Here is a 14977-nt window from a genome sequence, read left to right on the forward strand (position 1 = left end):
AGCTCCTTGCAAGTCTCTCTGAAAGTTGCAGAAACTGGTTTTCTGTAGACCTTTACTAGATCCCACCAGAAAGGATTATAAATAGCCATCACAACATTTCCCTTTCAGGGAAATTACAGCATCACAAGATTTTGTTTTCCTAATGTCTTCTCTGCCATACTAATGGCTTTGGAATTTAAGTTATTTGCTTTTATTGTGACTTCAGTGCTTAAAAAAATACAATTTGAATGAAGCAGTTCAACTGTCATTATTCAAATAAGAAGTAATTATGATGAAATAAAGATAAAATTCCATTGAGAAATCCCCCAATCAATTTTCACTTATATTTAACAGGCAACATAAAATGATGCATAGAAGAGTACGTTAAAGTAATAAAAATGGTACCAAAACTGGAATTACTGATCCGTATCATGTTCAAATTACAAGTGTCGGAGGCATATAAATTTATTTCTCAACTCTTGAAATATATTCAAAAGTTTATTCTTGTAGACAGCAATTCCCATTCACTTTGTTCATTTGTGTTCATTTCTTCAAAGTACTGCTGTGAAAGGCAGCTATTCTAGAAATCTCATCTCTAAATCACACAGTAGTTGTAAGTTCTGAGTGGCAGATTCCTATGATAAATATTTGTTTAAAACAAATATTTTCCCTCTATTGTTATATAGGAAGTATTAAGATATGTGTCTCTGTTTAAAATGGCTGTCTTATTAGACCAAACACACATTTTAATAAACTTCAACTATCATACCAAAACATATTAAACTTTTTGTTGTTGTTTGGTTGCAAAGTTATGTTCGAGGGCCCCTCAGTCTTGCACTGTCTCACAAAGCTTCTCCAAATTCCTGTTCATTGAGTCAATGACGTTAGCTAACCATCTCACAGTGGCTCAGTGGCTAAGACGCTCAACTTGTCGATCAGAAAGATCAGCAGTTAGGCGGTTCAAATCCCTAGTGCCATCTAACTGAGTGAGTTCCTGTTACTTGTCCTAGCCTCTGCCAATCTAGCAGTTTGAAAGCATATAAAAATGCAAGTAGAAAAATAGGAACCATCTTTGGTGGGAAGGTAATAGCATTTTGTGCGCCTTCGGTGTTTAGTCGTGCCAGCTACATGACCACGGAGATGTCTTCGGACAGCACTGGCTCTTCGGTTTTGAAATGGAGATGAACACCACCCCTAGAGCTGGGAACGACTAGCACAGATGCGCCAGGGAATCTTTACCTTATATTGCATCCTTGCTACTCTCTTTGATTTCCTTAAGTCATCCTCTAAAGATGGATTTGAATCCCATCTTTGAGAAGAGGATGACAAAAAATACTTTAAGCTTATTACCTGTTCAGGTTGTAAAAGGTGTGTTTTATTTAAAAAATAAAGTAACCAGGAACAACATCAAATACTGCTAAAGGTGTTCAAATCACACTTCATATAAATATGTGAGTATAAAGTTCCATGCAGGTATCAGGAAATGATATAAAACATTGTGAAAGTCATTGGTGTTTAGTCATGCGGGCCACATGACCACGGAGAAGTCTTTGGACAGCACTGGCTTTGAAACAGAGATGAGCACCACCTCCTAGAGTCAGGAACGACTAGCACATATGTGCAAGGGGAACCTTTACCTTTATCTTTACCCATCTCATCCTCTGCTGTCCCCTTCTCCTTTTGCCTTCAATCTTCTCCAATATCAGGGACTTTCCAATGAATATTAAACTTTACCAAGCAGCAAGTAAGTTCTCTAGGTTCTGTCTTAGGCCCAGTACTATTCATCATTTTCATAAATGATCTTGAGGGGACAGATCGGGAAATCATCTGATTTGCAAGTATCAAGCTGGGGGAAAATAGCTAAGAGTTTAGATGATAGACTCAAGATTCAGAGAGACCTTGACAAATGTGAACACTGGGCCCTATCCAACAAAATGCAATTCAGTGGTGAGAAAAGTAAGGACTTACCCTTAGGCAAGAAAAAAAATCAAAAGCACAGGTATAGAAATTCTATTCTATTCTGTTGTTTCTGTTCTGTTGTTCTGTTCTGTTTTCCATTTCATTCTTTACAGAGAGTGTATCAAGTATAGAAATTTTTTGACAATGACAACAATTAATCAGTGGAACAGTTTGCCTCCAGAAATTCTGTGCGTTCCAAGTTTTTATGAAAGATTGAACAACAATTTGACCTGAGTGGTATAAAATCACTTGCTTGAGTAGGGAATGGACTAAAGACCTCCAAGGTCTCTTCCAACCCTGTTATTCTATATTCTAAGTAATTTTTCAAAGGCTGAAAAGAAATAGGTATTGAGCTATTTACTAAGTGGACTGTACTTCAAGATTTCACTTTGAACAGAATAGAATAGAATCTTTATTACAGTCAATGATCAGGACATAGTAAAACTTGATACCATAAACATATTGCATAAGCGTAGGAAAGTATTAATCATAAATCTAATTAGACTTATCATTTAATGGGCTATGTGTTTTACATATAACAGCAGATTATACACAATCAAATGTAGGTAAAAACAAAGTTGTAAATGATCTGCTTTGGATAACAGGAAATATTAAATGTGGGTTATAAGCTCTATGTTACAGGGACATGGTGGCTCAGTGGCTAAGGCGCTGAGCTTGTTAATCAGAAAGGTCGGCAGTTTGGCGGTTCGAATCCCCAGTGCCACGTAACAGAGTGAGCTCCCATTACTTGTCCCAGCTTCTGCCAACCTAGCAGCTCGAAAGCATGTAAAAATGCAAGTAGAAAAATAAGAACCACCTTTTTTGGGAATGCAACAGTGTTCCGTGCGCCTTTGGCATTTAGTCAAGCTAGCCACATGAGCATGGAGACATATTTGGACAGTGCTGACTCTTTGGCTTTGAAACAGAGATGAGCACTATCCCCTAGAGTCAGGAACGACTATCACATATGTGCGAGGGGAACCTTTTCCTATAAGCTCTAAGTACATATCAGCAGAAAATAGGCAATGTAATATAAGAGTGACTTGAGATTTTAGTGGTCCCTTGCCACTCTCAAATGGCAAACAATGTAGCTTGCGGAGCAGAGGTGTTAATATGCTGTTCTAGAACCACACCTAACTGTCTGCACCACTACATTTTGTACCAATTGAAGTTTCCAAATACTTTTCAAGGGCAACTCACATAGAGTACATTGCAGTCGTGTGATCTGGAAGTGACTAGGGCATGAATGACCATAAGTAGGGCCTGCTGATCCAGGAATAGTTGATTCTGCAAAGATCCACCTGGCCACAACTGCCACCTGCTTATTGAGCAGGAGTCATGAGTCTAGGAAGATCACTAGGTTGCACATTGAGTCTGACTAGGATAGCGCTATCTCATTCAGCATCAAAAATGACCTGGTGCTTGAATCAGAGGGCCCCCAAAATCAAAGCTACTCAGTCTTGCCAGAGTTCAGCTGAAGCCTGTTGTCCCCATCTAGGGCCTCACAGCCGCTGGGAAGCAGGATAAGATGGTCATGACATTTCTTAATTTCCCAGAAGTAGAAATGTACATATCATGAACATACAGATGATCCTGCTCTCCAGTGGTAGGATTCTGCCGGTTTAACAAATGGTTCAGTGAGTGCGAGTGCGCACTTCGCCTAAAGCGCTTGCACACAGCGTTGAAAATGGAGCATTTAGAAGCTCAGCTGCTTACCTTCAAGTCAGCAACAGTAAGTAAAACAGCGAGGGGGAGAAAATCCACTGTACCGCATGATTGAGATGAGCTAGAAAGCAGGAATTAAAGGACAGAATAGAGCAGGGACAGGTGGGTGGGGTCAACTGATTATCAGAGCTACCAGTTCACCCGAACTGGTCTGAACCAGCTGAATACTACCTCTACCTCATTCCATGGTGATGGAAGATCTCATCCAGCAGTCTCATGTTGATGTTAAAAAAGTAACCAAACATATGGTTGGCAGTCCTTTCTACTACAATCCAGTTAGTCATTCATGACTAGCTTCTGAGATTGGTTTAGACCCTAGCTGTCAAACTCCTGGCCCATGGGCCGGATGCATCACACGCTGGCCATGCCCACGCCAGTTTAGCAAAAGAAAAAAAAGCTGTGATACATCATGTGATGACACAAGTTTCACAGCCCTGGTTTAGACCAATAAGCACATTTTTTTTATGTGGTTAGATGGCTCCATTGATGAGAGGGCCACTTTTCAATTCTCCCTTCACTTTGATTGTACTTGGGTTTTTTATTATATTTATTATGGTTTTCCTATTTGCATTCCTTTTAAAATTTATTTTTATCTATTGTCAGTACCACCACAATTGCTTTCAGCGAGGTGGGTAGCTACTATATATAAGTAAAGTTCCATTTCCTGAAAAAATATTGAGCTCTCAAATGGGAGCTTGCAAGAAAGGACATGGGATGTAGATTATAACTGTGTATAAATAAACCCAAATACTTCCACAACTATCTGCATCACCCACACCTCTAGCTGCAAATCCTTTCCAGTGCTGTGATGAATGTAGCCCTGAATGAAAACAGAGCTTCACTCAAAAGAAGGCTTTTGGATGGACTGGATGAGAGCAAGCAATGCAACCTGGTCATCGGTTGTTCTCCCCCCCCCCCCTCCATTTCTGGCATGCACAGCAGGCTTCCTTTGCATATCTTTCTATTGCTTTTCTCCTTTTTGCTCTTCATGTGTTGTGTTAGCCAAAAAAAGATCCTTCCAAAACATTACAAAATTAAGTACAATACAGATCTTTATTTAAAATGTTGATGTTACATTGTGTTTTGTATGGAAAGAACTAAGCACTCGAGAAACATGGTGCGTTTTATTTTTATTTCAGAGATGTTAATTGACAGCTATAGAAATGAAAGTTTGAAACTTTCATCATTTTGCTGCAGCTTTCCGGTAGTTTGGTTCTCATGAAATAATATGTAAAATGCTGACACCTAATGTTAACTTTGAGTATTATCGTAAGATGCATTCTGTAAAAAAGTTAATAAAATCATTATGCTACAACTGATAGAAAAATACCCAGAATAGGCCATTGCTAATATTACAATATCAAGGAAATTAATTGAAATAGGGTATTATTTTGTCCGAACATCTTCTCAAAGCTAGCAGAAGCTAAACAAGTCAGTAAACTATAACACTAGAAGAATGTTTCATGTATGTGTTAATCACCATTCAATAGTGCTTTGCATTCCCAAGAAGTTCCCTTCTTTATGCCCCACTACTAACAAATGCCTTAATTTTAGAATCTGAGAACCACTACCTAGACATAAAACACTAGTTTCAGTTGCAAATATTCAGCAGCATGATGAGACATGAAGATAACATTGGCTAAAACCTAACATAGTCTGATATTCACCTCTCAGTCTTTATCACACTGGGGAAGGCAGTTTGTAATATAGGTTCTAACACAAGATAAAGCACAGAACAGCTTCCAGGTTAAATGAGGAAACCCAGCCGAAGTATGCATTAAGTCTCTCAAATATCAGTGCCCACCAAGCCCAGAAAACTGCTGTAGAAGCTTTATTCATTAATAATGCCTCAAGCATGGTCAGAAATATATAGAACAATTCAAAGCAAAGTTTGCGTAAACAAGGACCAGTGAGTTGAACTTTAAAGAAAGGATAACCCGACTTAATATTAAGAAGAATGTTGTAAGGGTAGAAGCCATATTTTACATTGGGCCTTCAGGCCTGCCACATTTTCTGCTGTGGGATAATGGGAGGGGGGATACATGGAAGATATATAGTTTAAATAACATTCCTTTCTCAGCGAGTCAAGGACATCCTGCCCTGCACCTATAGGGGTGTGACTGGGAGGCATCTCCAGTTGTGACAGTTCCTAATTGGATCATGTGATGGACATGTGAGTGCTGGGCAGGAGGTGGACTTTCACTTGGGTGGGGAAAACCTGGAAGCTTTCAGATTCGGGTTTTCCCAGATGTGCCAATATGACATCTCTAATAAAATGGAACTTTGTGAGAAAACTTAAGCCTCAGAGTCTTCTTTCATTGGGGGTGTTACTTGAAACCCTGACAAATATTTTGATGAAGCAGCTTTTAAATAGTGAAACAATCTCTCCAAAATAATGGTTGACTCTCCTCATTGGCAGTTTGCAAATGGGGATTAGATGCCAATTGGTGGATTCCTACACTAAAGGAATCCAGACTTGTCAGGCACAAGGAATCAGAACAATTCCATGCGTAGGCTAAAGCAGTTTATGTTGATCAGCCATTCATTTACAAGACTCTTACTAGACTGATTGCATTCCCTTGGGAAATAGCAGATAAAAACATCAATAGTCTGGCCTCATTCATTTCCTCCCATTGAGCGATTCCATGCTGGAATGCCTTTTTATTCCTCTTTTTCCTTTAGCTGGTGATTCCACCATAAGACCCTTCCAACTCATACATTCTATGAGTCTACAAACCCTTGTGAACACTTACATACTGAATATGAAATGTTTAATATATTAATTTACTCTGACAATTAATATTCTTTTTAATATAAGCCACAGATCAAATGTAAAATACATCATACCTAAAAGGTTATCAATAGCACTATTTGGACAACACCTTTAAGAACAGATTTCAGTACTTGGAAAAGAGTTATGGTTCCTTCTATATTTAAGTCAACAATATGAGGTCAATGAATTGCTAGCCATTCATGGTGACAGCCCAAAGTGTCAAGAAGTTTCTACTCTTTATGTGCAGGCTAAAGGTCCCTCCCAGGCAATGCAGAGAAAGGTGGCTGCTTGCCACTTAATGTGCACTGCTGTTTACACAGAAAAGTATCACACAAACAGGAATGATCAAAAGTCCTGTTCTGCATAATGATGTCACACAAAACTTCCAGAGGGAGAAAGCATGGGTTTTAATAAAAAGCACATTACAATCCAATATGAAAGTGAATTAATATTTGGAAGTGAAGTAATAGAATATGGCCCAATCTGGAAGAAATCCCACCCATACCTCCAAACATGTTCAAAATCTCCAATGCATTTGGTCAGGAGAAGAGGATAAAGATATAGTTATATCATCAATAAGATCAGGAAAGTGACTTTGAATTTGCAGTCTGCTTTGCAGCTGCAATTGCTGATCCTAAGATTTCAATGAAGTTGTACACATCCTGGAAAGTATTGTAGAGAGGAACTGGGGCTACCCGGAGAGCATCAGGTTCCCGCATGTCGCACTGCAAAACACCAAGATAAATATTCCACAAATTGAATTCCTTTGTGTTGGTTTGTCAAAGTGAAAATACAAAAAAATCACATGTGTAACATTTGTGTACTTTTGTTAGAATAATAAGTATGCCACCATACTTTCCTACAAACATTTCACTCTGTAATGTGGAAGAACACAATGACAAATCATTTTCATATTGTTTTCAAGAAAATTAGATGATTTGCGCTAGGATTTCAAAAAGTCTTCAAAAACTCTTATCTTTAGAGTGTCTTTCCAATCATTCCTTTGTTCTTGGGTGGAATGATAATCCCAGTGAACCTCTTGTCTTTTCCTTTAGTCACAAAACATAATACTCTAATAAGTCTCAAAATTCTAAGGTATTAGAACCAGGCTTGCCTTTCCATTGGTGGAAGGAACCAAAATCCACCAGACCACAATTTTCCTTTCACACAAGGTTCACAAAAGCTGCATTATAAAATTATGCAGCATAATTTTCCGGAAACATTTTCTTTGGGTAGTGATTTGAAGGAATTGTTTGATATGATTAAAAAATGAAATATTTTAAAGAAGAAACAAAGGAAATCAACCAACCAACCAACCTTTAGACAAGGAGTGTTCAATGTTGGCAACTTTGAAGACCTTTCTGGACTTCAACTCCTACCATTGCTGGCTCCTGCTTTAGACTATTTAATGCTATTGTATATCCATCTCTATCTTTATGCTACCCAGTTCTAATTTTCCAAAAATTGTTGCATATTTATTACAGGCATCTGTAGCTTAGCCTTGGCCATAATTATATGAGCTATGAAAAGTCTCAAGTGATCCTTCCACTGCGATGACCCAGAAATGCTACTGCATCTCACCTACTCTACTTTCTGTTCCCTGAAACCACAAGGTCAACACTCAATATTTATGAACTGTGAAATGCTACTTTAAACTTTATTTTGTTTTGATTATTCTACCCTGGATATTATAACGCCAATGTTATTCTAAAATTAATATGGCACTCCCATAAAATAAAAGCATTTTGAAGTTTCCAACATAAATCTAGGTTACTTACAGCGACTCCTCGTTTTTCCAGTTCTTTAAACACATCTTTGATTGGAACAGAGAAAAGTAAGGTGAGCTGGCATCCTCTTTTTTCAGGGTGGGATGGTGTGATCGTTTTTATAAGGGTCTTCTCAGGATCATTTCTATCTTTGCTGTAATAGTGCCTTATCAAATACTCCAAGTAGCCAGTAAGAAGCATGGATTTCCTTCTCAGGCGCTTCATTGTAGTTTGAGCAAAGATCTAATTAAAACAAACAAGCAAACAAAAACATAATTGCTGCATCAAAGAACATTCCTTTCTCTACAAAGACAGCCTAAAATGAACCATTTCAACCACACAATACTCTAGTTTGATTTATTGCCAACATTTATTTGATCACTAGCAAGATTAGTAGGAAAACCCAAAAGCTGAAGTTTCCCAAAGTTATAGCTAACCCATTTCTTTTATATTCTCTCCATATTGTAATGACATTTCATATATATTAAGCAATCAGTTCCCTAAGATCCCTTCCATTCACTGCAAACACCATGTACTGTAGCAAATTCACTTGAAAATTATTTTTTGCTACTTAATTAGATGCACGCTATCTTCTAAGTACCGTTCTTCTCTGCTTCTGTACGTTGTGTTTCAAGGATGATCAGACATTCCCAAGAAAGGAACAGCATAAAGCTACAAATGTTTCCCAAGGATAGTAGGTCTTGTAGGAAATATGTGGATTGGGAGCATGAGGGAAAAAGGGAAGTTCGTAGAAACTGATGTGCCCCCTTTGTTAACATAATGCCACTGGGAACAAATATTCACAACTTTAGTGTACAGGGACTTGAGGAGATAAAAGGATTAAAAAAAATACTACTTGCCAGCGTGGGGAAGGCCACAGAAGTCATCTCATATTGCAGAAACTTTAAGAAAATGATTTGCTGTAGACCCTTCCCAACTGGAGTTACACTTATAAAGACTTTGTAGAGGAAATATACAGATGAAGAAAAATGTTTCCATCACAAATGTTCTTTCCCTGTAAAAGGAAAACTGCCTTTGTTGTGTGTTAACCCTGGCCTTGTTCAGCTGTTTCTTTATAAACTGTACCTTCTGCTTAATGTACCCCTGTGCAAGATGGTAGACCATTTCGTAAGTGTCATCTTTTGCCAGAGACCATCTATTTCACTGTACTACAGCAATTAGCGCAAGGGAATCCTGACTGTGCCAAAAGTATAATGCAAACACAAAAAGGGAAGTTCGTAGAAACTGATGTGCTCTTCCTGCCTTTGACCCCCTGCAGTGGGCTAAATGACAGATCCCCCACCCTCATTTGTAAGCACCATCTGGGTCAGAGCAGTATCATCTCTAAGGTCATATAAAGTTTACAAAATACCAAAGATGTTTTAAGGGTAAAACAAATTAATTGCTAAACAGAACGAATAAATACATGAATAAATAAATGCACACTTTCACTCACACCGTCTCACATACAATACACTGCCATATCCCCTTGGCATTTCTTATTGCAGAATTTTAAATCTTAATGTTTTCAAATAAAACTCTCTAGGTTATTAGTAATTCTGTGATTGATTTTGTTTTGTTTTGTTTTACTGGCAATGCAATTTAGGAGGGGAAAATATAGCTTGGTTTTCACTTCCAAAATGTCCCCAAGTGAGACTTCGGCAGCCTGAGATGAATAAAAATATGTGTGAATATCAAAGGATATGGATGGCTGTCAAATAGCATTTTTCAAAGATATACACACTACATTAGCTTCTGATAGAAATCAGTATGTAAGTAGCAAATTATGAATCAACACCCATTATATTAGGTTTCCCTAAAGATTGCTAATTGTTTTCTACAAAGCAACTAAGTGAAGACATGCGAGGTACATTAGAGCTTCTGTTCACAGAAACGAGACTTGATATATTAAATTCTATGTTATTCTTTTCTTTGAAAAAATCAATGATTTGTAAATCGGCAGTGAATAATATTCCAGGATATATTGCTTCTCAGTATTTCTATGAAATTTGGAGATTTTACTTGGGGTTAAAACTCTGGTTCCATTATGTGATGCTTGCTTCAGCATTCTGCGCAACAATTCACGGGACTGAATGATAAAAACTTCAAAACAATGAAGCCGTCTGCTGACAGACATTTAGTTTTCCCTAGCTTCAACTGATAAATTAAGAAAGAAATTAAAATTTGAAAAGTTATAGTGGAATATATTTACTTATTTACTTTTTGAATTTAGAATCCCTTGGCTCCTGTTGACTCCAGGAAATGTTCAGTTTAAAACAAATAATAATAAGAAACAAATCATGGATGTGCTGATGAGAAAAAACATACAAACCATCAAGAATATGCTTTTTCTCAAAATGCCTATCCATATTTTCCAAAGAAAAAGATTCTGTCCCTATAATATTACAAATATAGTATATTTGATGTAGCTTTGTTCTAAGAAATAGAATTACCAATAAGAGCAATTTTTGCATTTATAATGGTTATAAAGTCTGGCTATTCTGTAGAGTAGCTTCATAGCATAATCTGTTTTGGTATGTATGCTTTTCCTTATCTGGACATACATCCATGATTTTTTTTCTTAGGTTTTGTGATTACTTGCTTTTAAAGTGAAAGCCTCTTAAGAGTCAATAGGAGCCAGGGGGCTCTAGATTAAATAAAAGAACTAAATAAGAAAATACATTCCCATATAGGCTTGCAAATTTTAAATTCTTTCTTAATTTATTGATTGATGCTGGGGAAAAATAAATGTGGATCAGTAAAAAGCTTCATTGTTATGAAGTTTTTCTTAGTTACTCTGATGGGTTGGCTCAGCTCGAAGTTACACAGTGCCTTTTTGGTCTTATTTATTTATTTATTTATTTATTGGGATTTATAGGCCGCCCTTTTCCCTGAGGGGACTCAGGGCGGCTTACATTCGTAGGGAAAGGGGAAGTGCAATATAAAACAAAAACAGTATGTGACAAAAATAAACAGTAAAAAACACAACTTTCATTCAGCATGCAACACTCGGGCGGGGCTTACTACCTTCTTAATTTTTGCACCAAAATATAAATTTAGAGGAGCAATGTTCATATTTTAGTTACACAATTTATTAATTCAATTAATCAATTTATTGCACATTTCTAGCTTCAAAGCCTTCCTGTCTTCTTTCTGATTCAAGCACTTAGCTATGGATCTGTTCATGTCCCTGCTGAAAGGGGAACGTGGGACTGCAATAGAACCAATGCAGTGGGCAAAGAAAAATGTGCAATGTCATGAGAGAAAGTATGTACAGTGGTACTTTGATACTCAACTGCTTTGAAACTCATCAAATTTGGTACTCAACGCATTTTGATGCAAAAATGTTGTCCTGGTACTTATTGTTTGTTTGGTACTCAACACACAAGCTAGAACCTGTCGATGTTGCCTTGTAACTCACTACATTATTCCTTATGGGAAAAAAAAGGTTTGGTAAGCATTATTTTTGGTACTCCTCGCACCTCCTGGAACCAATTAACACTGAGTACTGAGGTACCACCATAACAGATTTTCCAAAGCATTCATTTTTGGACAGATATTTCATTTTACTGCCATCAAGAAGGAAGGACCCAGATTGTTGGGGGCAATATGCTGACTCTCTGTAAACCGCTTAGAGAGGCCTGAAAGGCCTATGAAGCGGTATATAAGTCTACTGCTATTGCTATTGCTATATTGCCTAATTAAACTTTTTTTTTCTTTGTTTCACTGTCTTCTGATAGCAGAAAATAATTACTCACCTCTAAGCTTGCGTGAAGAGCACAGACCAATAAGATGGAAGGATTGGATAAACGAAATCCATTGATTCCAGGGCTGAGTTGCAATTCTGTAACAATAATAAGTTGGGTGAGGAATCTGGTTATATATAGAGAGGTATATGGAGCGATATTAGGCTGCATCCAATATTTTATGAATGTCCTCTCTTGCAGAGAGCTTTTTCCAGGCCTCCCAAATTCAGTTTGATGCTAATCAAACGATTGGATGTCAATCATTTTCAATATTTTTAATGCAAAAAGAAAATTAGCTATCGATTATTTTAGATCTTTTCAACATAGTACCATATAATCCTCAGAATTTTGATTTAATACTATTAAAGTTGCAGTAAACAGGCATTTTTTTAAAAAAACATTTGACACTAATCCCTGAAGAAATGATCATTTTAAAAAATAATCAAGGAGTATAAACTTAAAAGAAATATTTTTTCTAAATTATTTTGAGGACAGCACAATTAAACAGGAACACATAAAAAGCAATAAAGCATTAGTATTAGTATTAGTTAGTTTAGTGCTCCAAACCAACTCTTATTATGTGACATAGCAAATCCAAGTACATTTTAAATGCATAAAAAAAGAGCATAAATGTCAACATTACAACACTAATCAAAATTAAACAAAAACAGGCTGCTAAATGACAGGGAAATAATAAAGCCAAATAAATAATATCAAAATTTGGAATTTCCACACAGCAACCAATGTTTTCTTCCTGTTAATGCTAGAATAGTTGAAGCCACTAATTTATCTTATCTTTGTATTAAAAATGCTGGTTTTTTTTTCTTTTGACATTTTGGTGTTTGTTTGCTTTTTAAATTCCCAGGCAATCTTCCCCTACATGATTTCTCTCTTCTGCTCTCTTTTTCTTTTTCTATCTATTGTTGCGACATTAGAGCAACATAAGAAAGATGATGCCAAATGAGGCCTTTACAAATCATCTGTATAAAGTTGGACATTTTGTCTTCTGACTCTTTTGAGGTTTTAATTTCAGGTTGGAATGGAAACACTTTCCTGTACTGAAATAATCTTTGCTACTATTTTGCAGCAATTTTATTATATACCTTCAACCCCCCTTCCCCCATTTTAAAGAGAAGGAAAAATATACATACTGTTTTCCATGAGAAACCTGGTTTTGTAGTCATGACCCCACCATCCTATTAAACTGGGGGGGGGGGTGTGTGATGGTAAAGGACCAGGGAAAAAGAAATGACAAGGATTAGTGACACAATAAAAATATTTTTTTCACAGACATTTTCTAACAAGATGTATGAAGAATAAGTGAATGGTTTGTGGAATCTTTTTGATTTTGAGTACTCCTGTAGATGTTCAAGATAAAAACATTTTTCAGACTATTTTCACAATATAGAATATAGACATATCATAAAGTAATTACAAATCTATAAAGCATAGAGTGGGAGAAACTGATAATGCTTTTTTAGACTCTTGAGAGATTCATAGGCCTTAGTACTATGTCCACAATAATCAATGGATACAGGAAGTCCTCAAACTTGCAACCACAATTGGGACTGGAATTCTGGTCGCTAAGTGATGTGGTCATTAACCGTCATTTTACTGTGGTTGTTAAACAAATCACCATGGTCATTAAGCAACTATGTCTTGTCAATTGACTTTACTTGTCAATTGGCTGGGAAAGTCATACATTGAGATCCAATGACTACAAGATACTGCAATATCATAAATGTGAGCTGGTCACCAAGCCCTGAATTGTGATCATGTGACTTTAAAGGTGGTATGATAGTCACAATTTCACGAACAGGTTATGTCACTTTTCCCAAGCCTACAGTAACTTCTAACCATTGTTAAAAAAAAAAAAAAACAGTTGTATGTTGAGAACTAACTTTAATGCTACCTGAACTCATGGGATGTAGATCTTTATGCCAAGAAGCTGAAGAAACTTCTTGGATGAGAAGTGAAACATCTTCAAAAGAAAAACCAGAAAGTCCAGTTGCCCCTTGAAAAAGCATATTTGAAACTTTCCTCTAAATGTTCTGTCTGTGTTTGCATATAACTGGACTGAGGCAGGCATCCAGCTTGCTAGCCTTATTGAAAGAAAGAGAAAAGCAGGTAATAGATGGTTTTTCACATTTTCTTCCATAAAGAGCACAGGGCACGAATACATTATCCTTATGACAGTTTTCTCAAAAACTATCCAGTAGCAGTCTTCGGGAAACTTGAAAACTAAACTATAAACAAAAAGTTTCAGGAGTTATATTTTATGGCAACCCTTATTATCCTTCATGGTAATTCTGCCCCTAACTTGGTCTAAATATGGAAAGTGCTGCATTTGAACTTCTGAGATATAACTTCCAATGTTATAGCCAGTTATCCTTAGTGGTTCACTTGGGTCTAATTTACCTCCATCCTAATGGCCTATATAAATATTGATGACTTAGGAAGGGGCTGCAAAATTTGAACTCTAAAAGCGTATTGGTTTTGCATGGGGGTGAGGGAAACATAAAATTAGCCTTGATACTGCTTCTCACAAATGACAAGCCTGTTAAGAATCAAAATAGCCAAGGTGTTAAAGACTACTCGCAATAGGATTTTATAAATATATAAAAAAAGAAGCATTAAAATTATACAGGACAATGCTGCAGGAAAGTTTACTGGAAAATTTGTGAGCAAGTGGTGTGGTGAGAATTCAACATCAGCTTGAATGGGAGGATATGACCAAGCTACTTGTTGCTTTGCAGAAGAGATAAACTACTGAAGCTTTCACATCCCTTATTGAACCCTCAGAATTTACTTTGATTGTTACAAAATTCTAAACTAAAACTAGAGGGGTATAAGCCCTAAAGAAAATTATGTGTATCTTTAAAAATAAAAGTGGGGGGGGGAGTCTTTCCCCAACCTGAAAATATGGTCCTGCCCATGAATGATATAGTCTCTCTTACGTTCTGCAGGCCACAATTGGTAGGTGGCTCACAGTAAGTGTGCTCCTGGATACCAGATAATTTTCCACTCCT

The 14977-nt window shown here is 36.8% G+C and overlaps 1 protein-coding gene across 4 annotated transcripts in view; it reads right to left on the reverse strand.

The window, feature by feature from the left end:
* Positions 1 to 6824: 6824 nt before the first annotated feature.
* Positions 6825 to 14977, reverse strand: part of KYNU (kynureninase) — a 146464-nt gene continuing 138311 nt past the window's right edge. For all 4 annotated transcript variants that reach the window (XM_032211771.1, XM_032211754.1, XM_032211779.1 and 1 more), the window contains 4 exons: positions 13100 to 13152; positions 11961 to 12046; positions 8215 to 8445; positions 6825 to 7161 (listed from right to left, as the gene is read on the reverse strand). In XM_032211771.1, coding sequence (XP_032067662.1) covers positions 7018 to 7161; positions 8215 to 8445; positions 11961 to 12046; positions 13100 to 13152 — 514 coding nt within the window. In that variant the 3' untranslated portion in view covers positions 6825 to 7017. The remainder of the gene's footprint in view (positions 7162 to 8214; positions 8446 to 11960; positions 12047 to 13099; positions 13153 to 14977) is intronic.

Source organism: Thamnophis elegans, chromosome 1 (assembly GCF_009769535.1).
Source record: "Thamnophis elegans isolate rThaEle1 chromosome 1, rThaEle1.pri, whole genome shotgun sequence".
Lineage (NCBI taxonomy): Eukaryota > Metazoa > Chordata > Lepidosauria > Squamata > Colubridae > Thamnophis > Thamnophis elegans.